Source organism: Pseudopodoces humilis, chromosome 23, assembly GCF_049639895.1.
Source record: "Pseudopodoces humilis isolate 2021_Gansu_Grassland_sample_001 chromosome 23, ASM4963989v1, whole genome shotgun sequence".
NCBI lineage: Eukaryota > Metazoa > Chordata > Aves > Passeriformes > Paridae > Pseudopodoces > Pseudopodoces humilis.
In genome coordinates, this window is record NC_142222.1 from 5,040,753 (window position 1) to 5,056,337 (window position 15,585).

The 15,585-nt window shown below is 39.8% G+C and overlaps 1 protein-coding gene across 4 annotated transcripts; it reads left to right on the forward strand.

Moving 5' to 3' along the window:
* The first annotated feature begins 64 nt into the window (after positions 1-64).
* INPP5K (inositol polyphosphate-5-phosphatase K) lies at positions 65-15,146 on the forward strand. 4 transcript variants are annotated; one of them, XM_088066346.1, is made up of 14 exons: positions 65-228; positions 2,328-2,435; positions 3,036-3,144; positions 5,616-5,732; positions 6,045-6,217; positions 6,805-6,916; positions 7,428-7,537; positions 8,104-8,130; positions 9,821-10,013; positions 10,250-10,387; positions 10,865-10,948; positions 11,546-11,650; positions 12,674-12,758; positions 14,605-15,146. In XM_088066346.1, exons 1-14 carry the CDS (start codon positions 194-196, stop codon positions 14,640-14,642), a joined length of 1,434 nt encoding a protein of 477 aa, XP_087922472.1. In that variant the 5' UTR covers positions 65-193; the 3' UTR covers positions 14,643-15,146. The 4 variants fall into 4 exon arrangements, with proteins under 4 accessions (XP_087922472.1, XP_087922469.1, XP_087922470.1 ...); XM_088066343.1 differs by lacking the exon at positions 65-228 and adding an exon at positions 1,560-2,157; XM_088066344.1 differs by lacking the exon at positions 65-228 and adding an exon at positions 1,564-2,157 and having other exon boundaries at positions 12,674-15,146.
* Positions 15,147-15,585: the final 439 nt, after the last annotated feature.

Genomic DNA, 15,585 nt, shown 5'->3' on the forward strand with positions numbered 1-15,585 from the left:
TGGGTCCTCCCGGCCGCCAGGGGGCGCCGTGGCGCGGCGCGTGCCCGCCCCCGTCACGCGCGCCTATGGGCGCGGAGCTCTGAGGGCGGCGCGGAGGCCGCGGCCGGGCCGGGCCCTGTGAGGGGGAGAGCGGGGGGCTCCGCCGGCTCCTTCCCCATCCCTCGGACAGCGCTTCCCTGCGGGAACCCCGGGCATGGAGACCGCGGGCCTTCCCACCAAGGAGTTGAGGTGAGTGGTGGGCGCGGAGGGGCGCGAGGTGCGGGTGTGAGGGCAGCTCCGAAAAGTGGCCCCAAGAGGTTACGTAAATCGGCGAGAATTAGCGAAACTTGTGTGTGTGATTATTAGCGGGGAGTTACACAAATTGGGGGCGTTGCGCAGTCATATGAAATAGAGGAGAAAAGCTGATTTTCTGGTTTGGAAGGTCGGTACTGGAGTGCTTCAGGGAGGCTTATGGGGCGTTTCTGGGTGCTTGGGACTTCTCACAGATCTGTAAAATGTGTAATGAGGGCACGAGCATCTGCACTTTGGTAATGGACCGGGAGTCTCGAACCTGTCACGTTCTGGGAGGAAGAAGAAGCTTGAGTAAACACTGAGCTTCTGCTTTTACGATGTTTTTACAATGTGCCTTCACTCTGTGTCGGTTTTCTGTCAGGGCGCGATTCCCTACAGAAACCTGCTTAGATGGGATTTGGATAAAAGCATGTGACAGGAATATTTAAAAAAAAAAAACAAACAACAAGCTGACAAGAGCTCCCATATCTCAAAAATCCTCTGAAGGTTTTATTATGAGCACTGTGACCCCGAGAAATTCTCCGCTATTGAGTCATTTGAGGATTAGCAGCGGTGATGCTAAATAATTACTTCAGTTGCTTGTATTTAGGACACTGTTTGTTTCTACCACTGAAGTCTGTGTTTTTATCAGTACTGTGGTCGCTGGGCACCTTGAGGAATTGAATTTCTGTCAGTAATGACTGATGGCTTCAATATAATTTTGGTTTTGTTTAATCGGGTAATTATTTTACAAAATTAGTAACTGGAGAACGTTCCCAAGTGATATATCTCTGCTGGCAGAATTAGATCTGCAGCCTACCTACATTTTTTTCCCCTTAGAAATTTGTTTTGGAGTAGCGTTTGGGTGACCAGCATAGTCTTAAAAAGGTACATTATTAGAGAAGGAAATTATGGATCGTTTTAATCTGTTGTGAAAAGTAATTTTCCAGCTTTTCTGCATACAATGTGTGTCACCTTGAGCAAGCAGTTGATTGTGGGATAAAAAACAGCCTTAATAATGGGTGTATTGGTGGGACTCACTAATTATCAATGTTTATAAGGCCATTATAGAACCCTAAGATGGGTGGAAATTTAAAATTTATTAATTTTTAAGCCTGTCTGTCATGTAACAAGACTGAAAGTAAGGCAAATCTCTTTTTAGAACCTCTGGTACAGAAATTACTGTTCTGTAAAGAAACATATGAGTGGTATGATGTGAATGTTGAGAGGAACAGTGGCTTTGCTTGGTTCTGATCAGAACTTTGAATGTTTGGGAGCTGGAGATTACATTTCTCCTTGCCTACAGACAGGCACATGATGGATTCAAATCAACAATAAATTCTTTTAAACCTTGAGCTTGTAGAATTAACCACATTAAATCTATTATGAAAAAACCAATTCACTGTGTGTGGTAGGATGTGATTGCAGCTTTTGTAACACCCCAGCGAGTGTGGTGGGAACGCCACAGGTTTTTTTCCCAGCATTGCTGCACCTACATTTGTCCTTTTGTGTTGGGAGCAATGCTGAATTCCACAACATCTGGAAGACCCTTATCAATCTCTTAATTTGAATGGGCCAGTCCTTCAGGACATAGCTTTAACTTGGAGAGCTGATGGCGTCGCTGAGTAGCGAGGATGCATTTCAGCATTCCGAGGGGCTCTCCCTGAACGATTTGGAGAGCCTGCCCAGCCTGCGCAGCCGCTCCGCCAGTGTCAGCAGCACCGGCTCCAGCGGCCGGGTACAGCTCCGGCACAGGGTGGCCCAGCTGATGGCGTGCGTGGAGGACATCAGCTCGGATGATGAGATCCATGAAGAAGTGTCTCGCACTCTGGATGAAGCTTTCCTCATCTGGGGGAAAAAGCTGAAGGATAAGTGGCAAGAATTCAGGTTTTGTTCCCTCCAGTTGGTTGTTTTCGTGGTGACGGTGGGGTTGGCAAATAGATTTCTGATGAGAAGTGACAGAAATTCTCTGGGGAAATTAGAACGTTCTTGGAGTTAGTTGTCTGTTGACATTTCAGTTTTAGCATTGGTTTTGTGTTGTTTCTGTTTGTTTTTAGACTACACTTAGTTACCTGGAATGTGGGCACAGCTTCTCCCCCTCCTGATGTCACGAGTTTACTTCAGCTCAACTCAGTGAGCCCCACCACGGATATGTACGTTATAGGGTGAGTGATATTAAAGAACTTGCTTTATGAGTTCATTGCTAAACTGCTGGGTCTCAGCATGGTCTGTTTTGGGAGGACTGTGTGATGTGAATCACTGCCTGGGATATGGTTTAATGCTATTGATACCAGAGGGTGAAGATTAACTTAGTCTAACAGAGGACTTCAAGCACAGATGGATTTATAGCAGTTAGCTGCTGCTATGTGGTGACAGAATGTAGAATCTTCTTTCTAAATACACAAAAAGTTTGGGCTGCTGTTTTCTTTGTTAGCATGTTAATTTTGATATGAAAGTTATTGGAAATTCATCGTGTTTTAAGGGAATGAGTACAAGCTTGTTAGGCACAATCTGCCACTATGTTTTCCAAAGTGTGGTGAAATTCTGTCAGTCAGGTTATTTGTTACAACATTCTTCAGGTGAAGATAGAGTTTTAATTTTAATTTTGTTTTCCTCAGTGTCAGATGTGTTAGATCTGTGTGTAGGTTAAACTGTTTGAATGAGAAACTGAACAGCAAGAAATTTCTGGGGTCTGTGTTCTGCAAAGTTCCTATGAATTCTGTCCAAACCAACTGGTGCAATGTGAGTAATTGTGATGTATTCAGCTTACAGGAGGTGAATTCAAAAATCACAAATTTTCTGTCTGACTTGGCATTTGATGATCCATGGAGCATTTTTTTCATGACCGTCTTGTCTCCTTTGGGATATATCAAGGTAATTATTTACATCTCTCCTAAGCATCACAGCACTGAAGGAAAATGTCTTAATATTTTTTCCTCAGATTATCCATAAAAGATAAGTTGGTGTTTTTGCTGGTGTCTGTCACTTCCATAGGTACACCTGTGTTAGAAGAGATTCTTCATCACACCTGTGTTTTCCTGTTTTTCATGTGAAGTCATACTGAACAGCATATTTCTTGTGACCACAATATCTTTATCTCTCCCTTGTTTGTAGAAAAGTTTTTTGCTCTGTGCAACATTGAGGAGCTGTATTGTGATGCTTCTAATGTAGTCTTGCACTATAAATATCCCAAGCAATGGCCGATTTTCATTGAGATTGATAAGGCTCCTTTATCTTATTTTTTTTTTCCAATTTGTTTGCAGGTGAAAATAAATTGCATATGTGTAAAATAGGATTTTAGTTGGTGCATGTATTTATGTGATGACTTAATTTTTGGTTGAAGACCTATAACATTATATGGGAATTGAAATTATAGGATTTTGGGGTAATATCAGGGATATAAGATTAGCTAAAGTACTGGCTATTTTAATAATACCAACAATAAACGTAGGAAGATATCCTGAATTTCTCTAGTAAAGAGAAATTAAAAGCCTTTTGTAGTGATTTTCTAAACCAAGCACTATTTCAGGCTGATTTTGCTGAGGTGATTGCTTTATCTGCATGCTAATCAGACTCAGTAGTTGTGCTGTTCTTTTAATTGTAGTTAAACAAAACAAAGGAGCCATTGGGAATTACAAAAAGAAAAAAACCCACATTGTTCACTCTGGCCTAAGTCACTGCTGACAAAAATTCAAAATCTGGTTGTAGGCTGATGTTCAGGCCCGTATACACACAGTTAAAAGAATTCCTGATGGTATGCCTGGCCGATTTTGAATTCTAATTTATAACTGAGGCAGTTTGGAGCACACTAATGAATGGATGCTGCCACCTTACGGCTTTCTGCAGGACTTGATTAGCTCTAATAAGGGGGAGCTGTCAGGCACGGTCAAAATCAAACCAGGCAGCAAGGAAAGGTTATCCTAGGACTCAGCCAGGAATCTGGCTAAGCAGGAGAGGAGCAGTTCCCCCTTGGCTGACCTGTGATGAGGTTGGGTGTGGAGGGAGAGGTGTCATCCTTGGGACATTCTGTCCCCTCAGTAACAGGGTCTGTTTTCAGAGTGTTTAGTTGGTCACAGTCAATTCTTTCACCAGCCCACAGGATTGTGTTCCCTCTGTGTGAGGGCTTTGCTTGATTTGGCTCTAAGGACTGATGGGACTGGTGCTGGTTCCAGTAGGAGAGGGGTCAGTGCCTTGTGGTGCTCAGGACCTGTGGATGATCTTGAGAAATGTCTTGGGACTGGACACAGCAGAGGGAAATAAAGCAAATAAATAATATAGGGAATGGAAGAGCTTGGTACCTCATGAATGTAATTATGGAAAGGAGGATGCTGACTATTCAAATATTTATGCATCATTAGTAATTGCAGTCCATTGTTTCAGTATTCTGTGTGTTACTCTGTTGGGTTCAAGGACAATGAAAACATTAAAATATATTCTGAAGTCATTTATTGTATAGATATGGAAGTCAAGAAAGGAGGAATTCTGTTAAAAATTTTGGGCTCAATTCTTGTGCTTCTTCAGTTGTATAGTCAATTTTATTCTAATGTAGTTTGTTTCTAAATTAATCCAGCATAAAATTGAACTACAGTTAATGTATTTCAATGTCTGTATTCTAAATTGAATCATTATCCTTAAAACAAACACAATGAATTTTGTGTTTCATGCCAGGAACATTGTAAAGTCCATAAATGTTCAATGAAGGACATCTTTATTAGACTATTTCCACACACACAAGCCAAAAAAAAACCCAAACCACAAAATCCCCATGTCTTATATGCTCTCTAAGTTTTTTTACAGGCACTGCAGGCAGGAGTTTCTGCTGTTTGCAGCTCATTGTTTTTGCAGATGCCTGGAATTGACTGCTGTGCTTTTGAGGCATTTAATGGCATTTAGAATATTTAATGATCTGCTCAAGGGTACTTCAGTTTGAAAAACTTGCTGCTGTTGGAGGATTTGTAGGTGTGAGTGATGAAGCTTTTAAGCAAAAATTGAAGCATTTGTTCCTTCATGAATAGGATTCTTAAAGACAGAAACAAGAGGCTGGTGAGACAGAAGAGAAGTCTTTAAAGAGGTTTGGGTAGGTGCATGTTTTGAGGTTGACTTCAGATTGAAATATAATGTTAGAACTGTTTTAATTAGCCAAGGAGTTATCAGATTTGTTTATAAGGAATATGTTTTTCACAGCACTGAAATGAGCCTGCATTTACTGTGTGACAGTATTGAGGCCAGACTTGGCAAGGGAATTACATGACTTTTGCTGTGGCCTTCTTCACCTAAAAGCTCCTGTGAAGTAAACCCAAGGAACTCTTGGAAATGACCATTCCTTTTCTTTTCTGTCTCCCCAGCTCTCCTCAGTTCGCATGCAGGGGTTGCTGCTTCTGATCTTTGTGAAGCACGTGCACCTTCCCTTCATCCGGGACATCCACACCCACTACACCCGGACAGGCCTCTATGGCTACTGGGTAAGGACTGCCTGAGGTGTGGTTACTGCTTACTCATGGCACTGTCTTCCTCTCCATGGCTCCATGCTGGGACAGAGGAGATGTGGTTTAATTAACAATTCATAACCTAACAAGCAGACTCATTTGTTTGAACCTCGTGTGCAGACCATAATTTCAGTTTTAAGTTTATTTGCTGATATGCAACAAGTTGGATAGAAAGGAATTGTACTGATTTAAATCTTAAATGCAAGATTTAAAAAGCCATACGTGGTGTTAGTTACATTTGCAGACATTGACTGCAGTTTCAGGGAATGTGTTCATCTTCCATCCCAGGGGAACAAAGGAGGAGTCAGCGTCCGCATGTCCATCTTCGGACACACGATCTGTTTCATGAACTGCCACTTGCCAGCTCACATAGAGAACACAGAGCAGCGACTGGATGACTTTGAGAAAATTCTGGAAATGCAATTTGAAGGAGAGAATGTTCCAAGTCCCTTGGATCATGAGTGAGTTGTTCACTCAGTTCGGTGTTGTTTTTATCTATCATAGGGTGAACTCTTGCACTGAAGAGTTTTGGGTTTGTATTTTTCATTCATCATTTTATTTTAAATGTCCCTTCAACCTTGACCCTGAACCCTGGGAGGAAAAGAACCTGAAAGACAGATGTCTGTATTACAAGACTGTTTTCTTCCAATCTCTAATTACATTCATTTGTTACCATATAGACTGTACATGTCATGCAGGAAAGCTTTGGAAGCTAAAGCCTGTTTATACCAAAAATCCTTTAGGTTGCTGTTAAATGTTCAGAGATGTAAGACTCAGGAGAAGTTAATATTCAGGCAGTAATCAGCAAGCAGCAAGAATGCAACAGACTTAATTTACTGTTTCAATTACTTAAAGTTTTTTTGTTTAACAGCAGGTTGTCCCTGATCTATAACTACTTAATGTTTGTGTTTAAGCTGTTTGCATTAAGTAATAAAAGCTATTGGAGCACCTAATTAGTCTAATGGCTAATATGCTGTCAAAATGTTCCCCTGAGTTAATAGATTTGTATAAATCTTTCTTGTTTGATGCATTTCGGTTTGGTTTTAAGGGTTCTCTTCTGGTTTGGAGATCTAAACTTCCGGATAGCAGATTATGGGATACACTTTGTCAGAGAATCAATCAACAACAAGCGTTTCAATCTGCTCTGGGAAAAGGACCAGGTAGGTTGGCTCAGTCAGTCTCTTGGGGGGTTTGGTTTTGGTTTTAATGCACACAAAAACCATGTGGTAGTTAAATTACACCTTGAGCTTCTAATTTCTGTTAAAGAGCACAAACTCAGAGCACTCATGAGCTGGTTATAAGCCCCAGTTAATTGCAAACTTTTTTTTGCTTTTGTGCAGTTTCTTACTCATTTACAATGCTCATATTTGACTGGAGATTTCTTTGAACTTCATATCTTGTCAGTTGCTCCTCACCTTTATGACTCCTCTTCTCCCAGGAAATATTTTTAAGAGAACCTTAATCTGGATTTTGTTTTGGGTAGAATTGCCTCTAAACTTTTATATGGATTGTGTCAAGAGTTCTGGCTATAACAAAGAGGCCCTTCTGAATTTACCTTTCCAGTGTTGTACTGACTGCAATGTTGAGTTCTTGGAAGATGCTTTCCCAATCATCCCTTAAGCTTTTATTTTTTAAACATAATCTTTTAAGAGTTACTTTTTATTTCTGCAGTTAAATATGGCAAAAAAGAATGAACCATTTCTGAAGGAATTCAAAGAGGGTCCTCTGCAGTTTAAGCCCACCTACAAGTTTGACCTTTACTCAGAGGTCTATGACACAAGGTAAAAGATAAAATGACTTTAGACATGGAATATGAGAGTGAATGTGGTGCTTAGTTAAATATCACTTCAGTATTCAGCAGACCTGAATTTTCTGAGTGTGCTGGGGCTGTTGAGCTGTTCTGTTAGGCTTGGATTTATCAAATTTGAACAAATATTTTTTGGCTGAAGAAGCTGGGGTCCCCTAATTGTATGAGGGAAGTAATGAAACAACCCAGTTGCCTTTTTTGAAAGACCAGATTAACAAAACAAATGAGCACTTGTTTAAGCTGCTTCTGTTTTGTTCTTTCCTACTAGAAGTGCTCATTGGTTGTCAAAAGGGAGCAAAAGAATAATTGTCATTTACCTTCCTTTCTCTGTTTAAGCATTTCATTGGATATACTGGTATTTGAAAATAAATGTATATTTGTCTTTCTTGATTATTTTAAGTTGAAGATGGAGTATCTTAGATTTCCAAAGTTTTTCTGTCATATTAAAGTCTGTTTGTTAAGTATTAGTCTTATGTTTCCACAGACAGATAAGTTCCTGTCCAAACAGGGTTTTGTACTGATCTTTTTCTTTACTTCCAGAGAGCAGAAGTCCCTGTTTTGGTTTAAGTAAGATGAGAACTTTCTGAATTTTGTAGTTTTTTTTAATATTTCAGAATCAAAACAAGGCTCCATCTGAGCTTTTGCTTTGATTTTTGTGAAATATTTGAAAATCAGATGGCAGCTGATTTTCTTTAGGGATTTTCTTAACCTGCCTGAAAGCTGCAGTGTTATCTACTCTGCTGTTGCACTTTTAATACTGGAAGTTTATTCATATGGACCCAAAGACATCTTGCTTCCAAATTGAATATAAAGGGATGCAATGGGACCAGCAGTAAATCCATCTAACAAAAAAGACTTAAAATAATCCAAACCTGGACATTTTACAAATGATTCATAGCCTGATTGTCTATATTGGCTGATTTAGAGAACAGAAAGTGTGGTTACACATTCTGTGTGTGTCCTGCTGCTGTTCAAGCTACCAGAGGCTTTGCTCAGATGGGGGTGACCAGCAGACCTCAAGGCAAGCACCCTGCAAAAGTTGCTTTTAATGAAGCCCACAGAATTTTATTTTTTTATTCTCCTTCATTGTGAATTCTGAGGGTTTGTTTCCCATCTAATACCCCATTTTCTCTAAAACAGTGAGTGTTTTACTTTAAGCTGTTCTTTTGGTATTTTTCTGCACAGCAGAGCAGACATCTGGCATCTCCTGAAGATTTCTGTCGGTTTATAGAATTACTGCAGTAAGTGGGATAAGGGCCCTTAGGAATTTCAAATCTTTCCACCTTATTAAAGGTGGGCAGGGGTAAAACAAAATGATGCTGAACATTGAACTAAATGGCCTTGGTTTTGATGTTTAAAGTTATTAAACTGACAGTTTTCCTTACACATCCTGCTTTTTAACTTTTATGATCCAATCCAGTCCATTCTAATTGCTCTTCCATAGGGTATGATCTTTTCTCCATTTCAATTTGAAATGATCCATCCATCCAGAGAGTTGCTGTTAAGCCTTCCTCCCTCTACAGAGAGAACCACAGAGGGCTCGTGTCTTCTGGTGTAATTGATATGTTATGAAAGGAAACTCTGCATTGTGATAAGTTTGATGTATAACACACTTGCAGGCACAACTTCCTTGATTATGGAATTTTGAAAGCCTGTTGTTATGAGACAGCAGTAGCTTGTAAACCTGAAATGCAGGCTGATACAATTTAGAGGAACTTCTAAATAAAGTGTTGCTGTGGCACCTGTGATTACCATAAGCTACCCAAGTTTGTCCTGTTTTTTTGTTTTTAGAAGAAACTTGCTCTTAAATATTTTGAATAATTTCAAATGTCATTCAGACTCTTGCTACATATTCCTTATGTTTGCACCCTTATTTCTCAGAATATCTGTATGTTTAGAGCCTGGGGCAGTTGCTGTATTATCTCAAGGTTCATGCATGTTTTTACAGGGTTTTAGGAGAAAGTATCATTTCCTGTATGAAGCCAACTAACCCAATGAAATGTCCTTCTCCCCTTCATTTTACTCCTCTTTCAGAAAACTATGAAACTGATCCATGCTGAATGGAGTTCAAATTAAGGAAATGTTGGTTGTGAAACACATTAAACAGAGCTGTAAAATGAAGCTTGGATATGATTGCCTCCTTTTATTAATATGTATCTCACAGTCTTTGAACTCTGAGTAGATTTTGCACAGCATTCTTAAGTCTTTAGCAACTTGTTACTCTGCTCATTTCACTTTTTATCTTACATTTTTGCAGTGAGAAGAAAAGAAAGCCAGCATGGACTGATAGAATTCTATGGAAAGTGAAAAATCTCAGTGAGGTTGCATCAAAAGAAGGCGAATTCCCTGAAGAAGAGAACCTGATTTCTGTTACTCTGAATAACTATGTCAGTCACATGAGCTATGGCATCAGTGATCACAAACCTGTCACAGGAACTTTCAAGCTTGAGGTGCTGTCCCAGTTACGTTGTTAAGAAAAAGTTTTACTCAGCATTGCCTTATAGCAGCTGATTTCCTAAACCACAATCTCTGTTTCATTCTGATCATAGTGGAAGCAGCAAATTGCTTTCCGGTTATTTCCAGTCAATTAAAGAGTCCCACAGGTGGCAATTGTGGCAGAGAAAAACTTGAATAACTGAAAGAATGACAGGCTTGATTGAGTTTAAACTCTGTTTTTTTTGTGTAGATGAAGCCTCTTGTCTCGGATCCCTTGGTCATGCTGAATCCTGAGGGTGAGTGGAGTGCAGAGCATGATGTTCTCATCCGCTATTCTGCGGTGCCTGAGTTCCCCAGCAGTTCTTGGGACTGGATTGGGCTCTTCCAGGTAATGTTACCTCATCATGGCTCTTCAGCAAAAATGGGGAATATGACTGCAGGAGGTATTTGAGAGTTTTAGAGCACTGATTCTTGCAAGTGCAGAACTCTGTGAAAATGTGTCCTTGATTGCCATTAGTTTCTGTGTGGTGACAGTTCAGCTCTACAGTGTGAGTTCTTCTGCACCCTTTAAATTCTCTGCTAAGATAATCTGGTTGTTTATTGAAGTAAAATGTCGCAGAAGCTGTGGAAAGGATTTTATGCAACAAAAAGAAGGAAGAAAACTAAAAGTGAATGGAAGGGTGAGAGAACAGAGCAGTCCCACTCTCTCAGAAACAGAAGATGTGTGCATGCCCCCAAAATGTTTTGATCCTAAGAGTGTTTTCATTACTTCAGTGAAACAGTAAACATCTCTCACAACTTTTTCTTTCATGTGGTATGGTTTTTGTTTCCATCAGGAAGCTGAGGTTTGTGTCTTTTTCTGCAGGTGACTTTCAGGCACATGAAGGATTATGTTACTTATGCTTGGGTGGAAGATGATGAAATTTCTTCCAACAGACACAGCAAACAAGTCAGTTGTATTTCTTTCTAATGTAGCTTCCCCCTTCCCCTCAGGGGTGCTGTATCTTCTTCCCAGTTGAAGCTAATTTGGAACAATATTATTGTTTAAAATCCTTCTTCCTAATTCTTCCTATTGGATCTTTTGGTCCCTCTTTAAAAACTGCTGTTAAAGCTTTCTAGTAGTGATTACCTAAAGTGATTTAAGCCAAACAAATAAAACTTATTTTGATGCATATGAACAGTAGCTCCTTGGGACAGGAGCAAACCAAGCTTGTGGATTGCTGTGCTGTTGCCACCAGGAGGCAGCTCCACTCCCTCTGCTGCTTGCTGGCTTTGTCCCTTTCCTTCCCTCCACTCTGGGTCTCTCCTCCCTTGTCACTGAACCAAACCAGCTTGCTGACATGGTGAAGGATATTCCCTCTCCTCCCTGATTTAATTTTCAGATGGTTTCCTGGTTTCCTGGTTATTTCTGTCCCCATCCGTTTTAGCTTACGTTTTAAAAGTGCTTATAAATAGCAAATACTGATTTTGATGGTGTCCTGAATAGCTCTTTCGTAAACTTATTTTTCTGTGGAAATTGCTCATTGCCTGTTCTTATTCTTGCCAGGTTTACATGAGTGCTTCAGAAATACCTAAGGCAGGAGGAGAATTTTTGCTCTGTTATTATAGCAATAACTTGCAGTCAATAGCTGGCATCAGTGAACCTTTTCAGGTAATACATTAGGAAGTATTGATTAAAGTTGATAGGATTTTTTTTCTTTTTTTCTATTATTACTTCTTTTGTTTTCATATGCATCTGAACATAGCTGTGTTAATCCTTGGAAAGGTGGCAGCAGAAGGAATTTTAAAAAGAATATGTTCTGGCTAAAAAGAATTTGCTGCTGCGCTGAAAGACTGAGTAACTGTTACAGCACCACATAGCAGTGAAACAAGACAGGTTTCTCTCCCTTACTGTTCACTTTTGGAACTTCATGCTCCCTGTTACATCCCCAGTTTCTGTAAAGATGACAAGTCAAGAGCTGCCAAAATTGTGGCTGATTGTAAATGAGCTTTTTGTGCTCCATTCTGTAATTTGCACCTATGTGCTTCCTGTAAATTGTCGCTTGAATTTGGGAAGGATGGGACAGCGGGACTCAAGTTACTTGATTAATAGGCTCTGTTTAATTTCTGCAAGGATGACTTAACCTGCCCAAACAAGATGAACTGACCAAGCATTGCTGCTTCCACACAAGCACTGTTTTTTCCAGAATAGTTTTGTTAGTGCATAATTTTCCATGCTATCATGTGCTGAGGAATCACTGAAATAGTAATTCTGCATTGTTGATGATGAGGATGAAGGGGTTTTAGAAGACTGTGAAACCTCAGTGCCTCAGGGGGATATAATGATGAAAGTTCCTGGGCTGGCTGGTATCTCATTCCTATTTTATACTATTATATATTTTTTTAGGTATTCTATTCCTATTTTTCTCTGTATGGGTGAGAAACATGGCAGAGTGAAATATTTATGTTGTCTCTGAGCTCAGTATCTAGCAGAGATTCTGCAGAATTGTTGCCTTTCTTCTTGTGTGACATTTAATGTTTTGATATCTCTATAGTGGGCTTACACTACATTTTTTTTTAATCTTCTCAACTTTTAGAAAGCATGACAGACTTCTTTATGTAATGGTATGGATAACATAGAGCAACACAGTGCTTTTGAATTGTTAATGTGTTTTTTATCCTGTTTTTCTCCTAGATTCAGCCTAGCCGAACACCAGTAGAAAAGGATCTGCCAGAGGAAGGGAGCAGTTGGCTGCAGAAACCTGACAATCCAGAATCAGGTGGTGATTCTGAAAAAAGAAAGAACATTTAATGGTCCTGGTTCAGCAGTCAGATTCTTTATGTCTTAGTGATTGTAAGCTTTTGCTCTTAGAAGATGGAGTAAGACAGGTAGGATTGTTCAGAAATTTTGGAAGCTCGTAGAAAATAATTTATTGTGGAAATGGATATTTTTATTCTGGGGAGAGTAATTCTCTTGCACTGGATGAGAACTGTAAAATAGCACTTAAGGAATGCTGTATGTTTTGAGGTGATAGATATTTCTAATGCAATGATTTAACCTAAGCAAGTTGCAGTGTTTAATAGGTTTTCAGGCCCGTTCCTTTTTTTGTAGAGGATATTTTATTTACGATGCAATATTTACTATGCTGTAACCACTTAATAATTGATTTCCAAATTTTGAGTTTAAATGAAGTTATTTAAGAATTATTTATTAGATACAGCTAGTTAGCTTGTTTTGAAATTTTATTTGACTTTCAAATGTAAGCTAATTACCTTTTGGGAAACTCTAGTGACAACAGGTCACATGAAAAACAAAATCTTTGGAGTGTGTAAAGTCTCCTTTGGTAGATCCTTCTCTTCATGCCTTACTGAGAACTCTTTGTAGGATTTTCCATTTCTGATTCTTCCAAATAGAAATACATTTATCAAAATGCACTATTCCTGATTTTTTAAATTCTTCTTTTATAAAACAATTAAGCAATTTGCCTTTTGCCTTTACCCCCCTCATTAAAAAAGTAAAATAAAACCATTCTTATACCAGTCCCTGGCTTGGAGTGAGCCAAGGTCCCACAACTTCTGAGGAAAATTGCAGAAGTTGAGAAATGCTTTAGCATAGGTGACCAGCTCATGGTTGATGATTTGGCATAATCTTTGAAAATTGTAAATCTCTTCAATTTGTAGCAGTCAGTCTGCAAACTTTCTGTTTTTCTAGAGGTGCTTAGACCTTTCTGTATCCTGTGCACTTGAGGGTGGAGGTGAAATAAGAAATTTCCTGTACCTTTAGGAGCCTGAAAGGTAGTTAGCTTCTGAAAGGGTCTTGTTTCTTGATGAGGAAATAGAGATCTTTGGAAAGGCTGGGAAGGGGCACCAACATTCCACAGAATCTCAGACTGCAGTGCTGGGACAGAGCACTTTGAGGCTCCCTTGTTCTGTATCCACAGCTCCCTCCCATGTGTGGTGAGCAGAGTTAGTCACTCCTCACTGGCACAGGGATAGAAAAGAGCAGATTTGGCTCAGGTGGAAGAGCAAGGGGTGTTGGGATGTTCATGCTGGAATTCTGCTTCAGAACTGAGTGGATTCCTTTTTGCTCTTTTTCTCAAAGCCTTATTTTTTTCAGGGTTGTTTTGAGATAGAAAGTTAACAGCTTGATAGGATATTTGTTTTGCTTTTATCATTCACTGTATCAAATCTTTTGAGGCCCAGGTGTCTTTGTGTCCTGTTGAAGGTCTGACATAGAATTCTGGTTAGGTAGTTGCAGTGGGCTTTAGGAACACTTGACCTCTGTAGGTTTTAGTTGTATCTCAGCTTGGTGTTGGGAACTGTTCCCACTGAGTAGTGAGGGCAGGTTCAGAGGATACTGTGTTCATTGCATGGATTAGCACTGCCTTGAGGTTTACAGTTTTTACATTCCTGTTACACTTTGGAACCATATTAGAAACAGTTTTCCCATTTATACTGATCTCCCGAGAATTTGTTTTGCACTGAATTTTTCAGGTATGTAACTTCTCATGGCAATTAGGGCATCAGACAAATCCCTGCTTTGAATTGCAGTACCTTCTGCAGTTCCTGAGTTGTGCTCTATCTCTGGTTTCACTTGTGTAACTCTCTGACCATTCTCCATGCAAGGAGATTCTGTGGAGAGCCCGAAGAGCAGTGGGCTTTGAATTCCAGACCACAGCTGGCGATTTACTGTGGACCAAGATCCAGTTTCTTCTAAGCAGGGTGCATCTGCTGGGCAGCAGCAGCTCAGAGGGAGCCATGCAGCCTCTTTTCAGGGGCAAGACACTCGAGATCCTTTGTGTTTGTGGGAGCTGAGAGCCCTCTGTCACTGGACACAGAAGCTGCATTTTGTAAACTGATCCTTTGAACCACGGGACTTCCTGGAAAATGCCCCCAGCAGCTGGGATTGGAACTGCTTATGTGTAAGGAGGATGCTGCACAGAACTCTGCACTTCTTTCTTCAGTATTATGCACACAGAGGCACTTTTGTTTACTACTGTTACCTATGGTAGCTTTTCAAACTATTCCATGACCTGTAATGATGCAATTTCTGATGAAATTTATCTTTTCTTAAAACACCTTTAATTGGATGTTATAATCACTGGAAATGTTTTTATACTCATGTGTTTTTCTTTTCATGTACCTCTAAAATAAATCCTGGCAGTGAAGTGTTGTGCATGGCCTCTGTTAATTTGACAAGGAACAGACTGGTTTGGGTGGGAGAATTAATTTGTCACCTTTTTCCAAGGAACTTGTTTTGGTCATGTTTAAAGCACAGATACAGAGTATTATAGAAGGAAATCAGTAACAGCCTATGGTAGGGCTTGGGCTGCAAAAGAAGAGCAAGGAGAAATGCTATTTTTCCTTTGGACAAAGCAGATTCATCTTATATTTTCCCCTATTTCAATGAATCCAGTATTAACTGCTCTTGTGGTTTTGCATTTTCTGCCCCTCTTCCATGTTGAGGTTTTGACATTTTCCTTGTAAAAATATGCAGACCACTTGATATTGTTTCTTAATTTTTGAGAACAGGTTCTTCTAATTTCACTTTTTCACAGTGAAATTGTGAAATTTTCACAGTGAATTTTTCATGGTGTGATTTGAGGT

Bases quoted from the DNA above. Each gene is read 5' to 3' on its own strand.
- INPP5K (XM_088066343.1), top strand. From the start codon at position 1,883: ATGGCGTCGCTGAGTAGCGAGGATGCATTTCAGCATTCCGAGGGGCTC. The intron at 6,218-6,804 runs GTGAGTTGTTCA...TTTGGTTTTAAG, and splicing joins CCAAGTCCCTTGGATCATGA to GGTTCTCTTCTGGTTTGGAG. The intron at 10,949-11,545 runs GTCAGTTGTATT...TATTCTTGCCAG, and splicing joins CCAACAGACACAGCAAACAA to GTTTACATGAGTGCTTCAGA.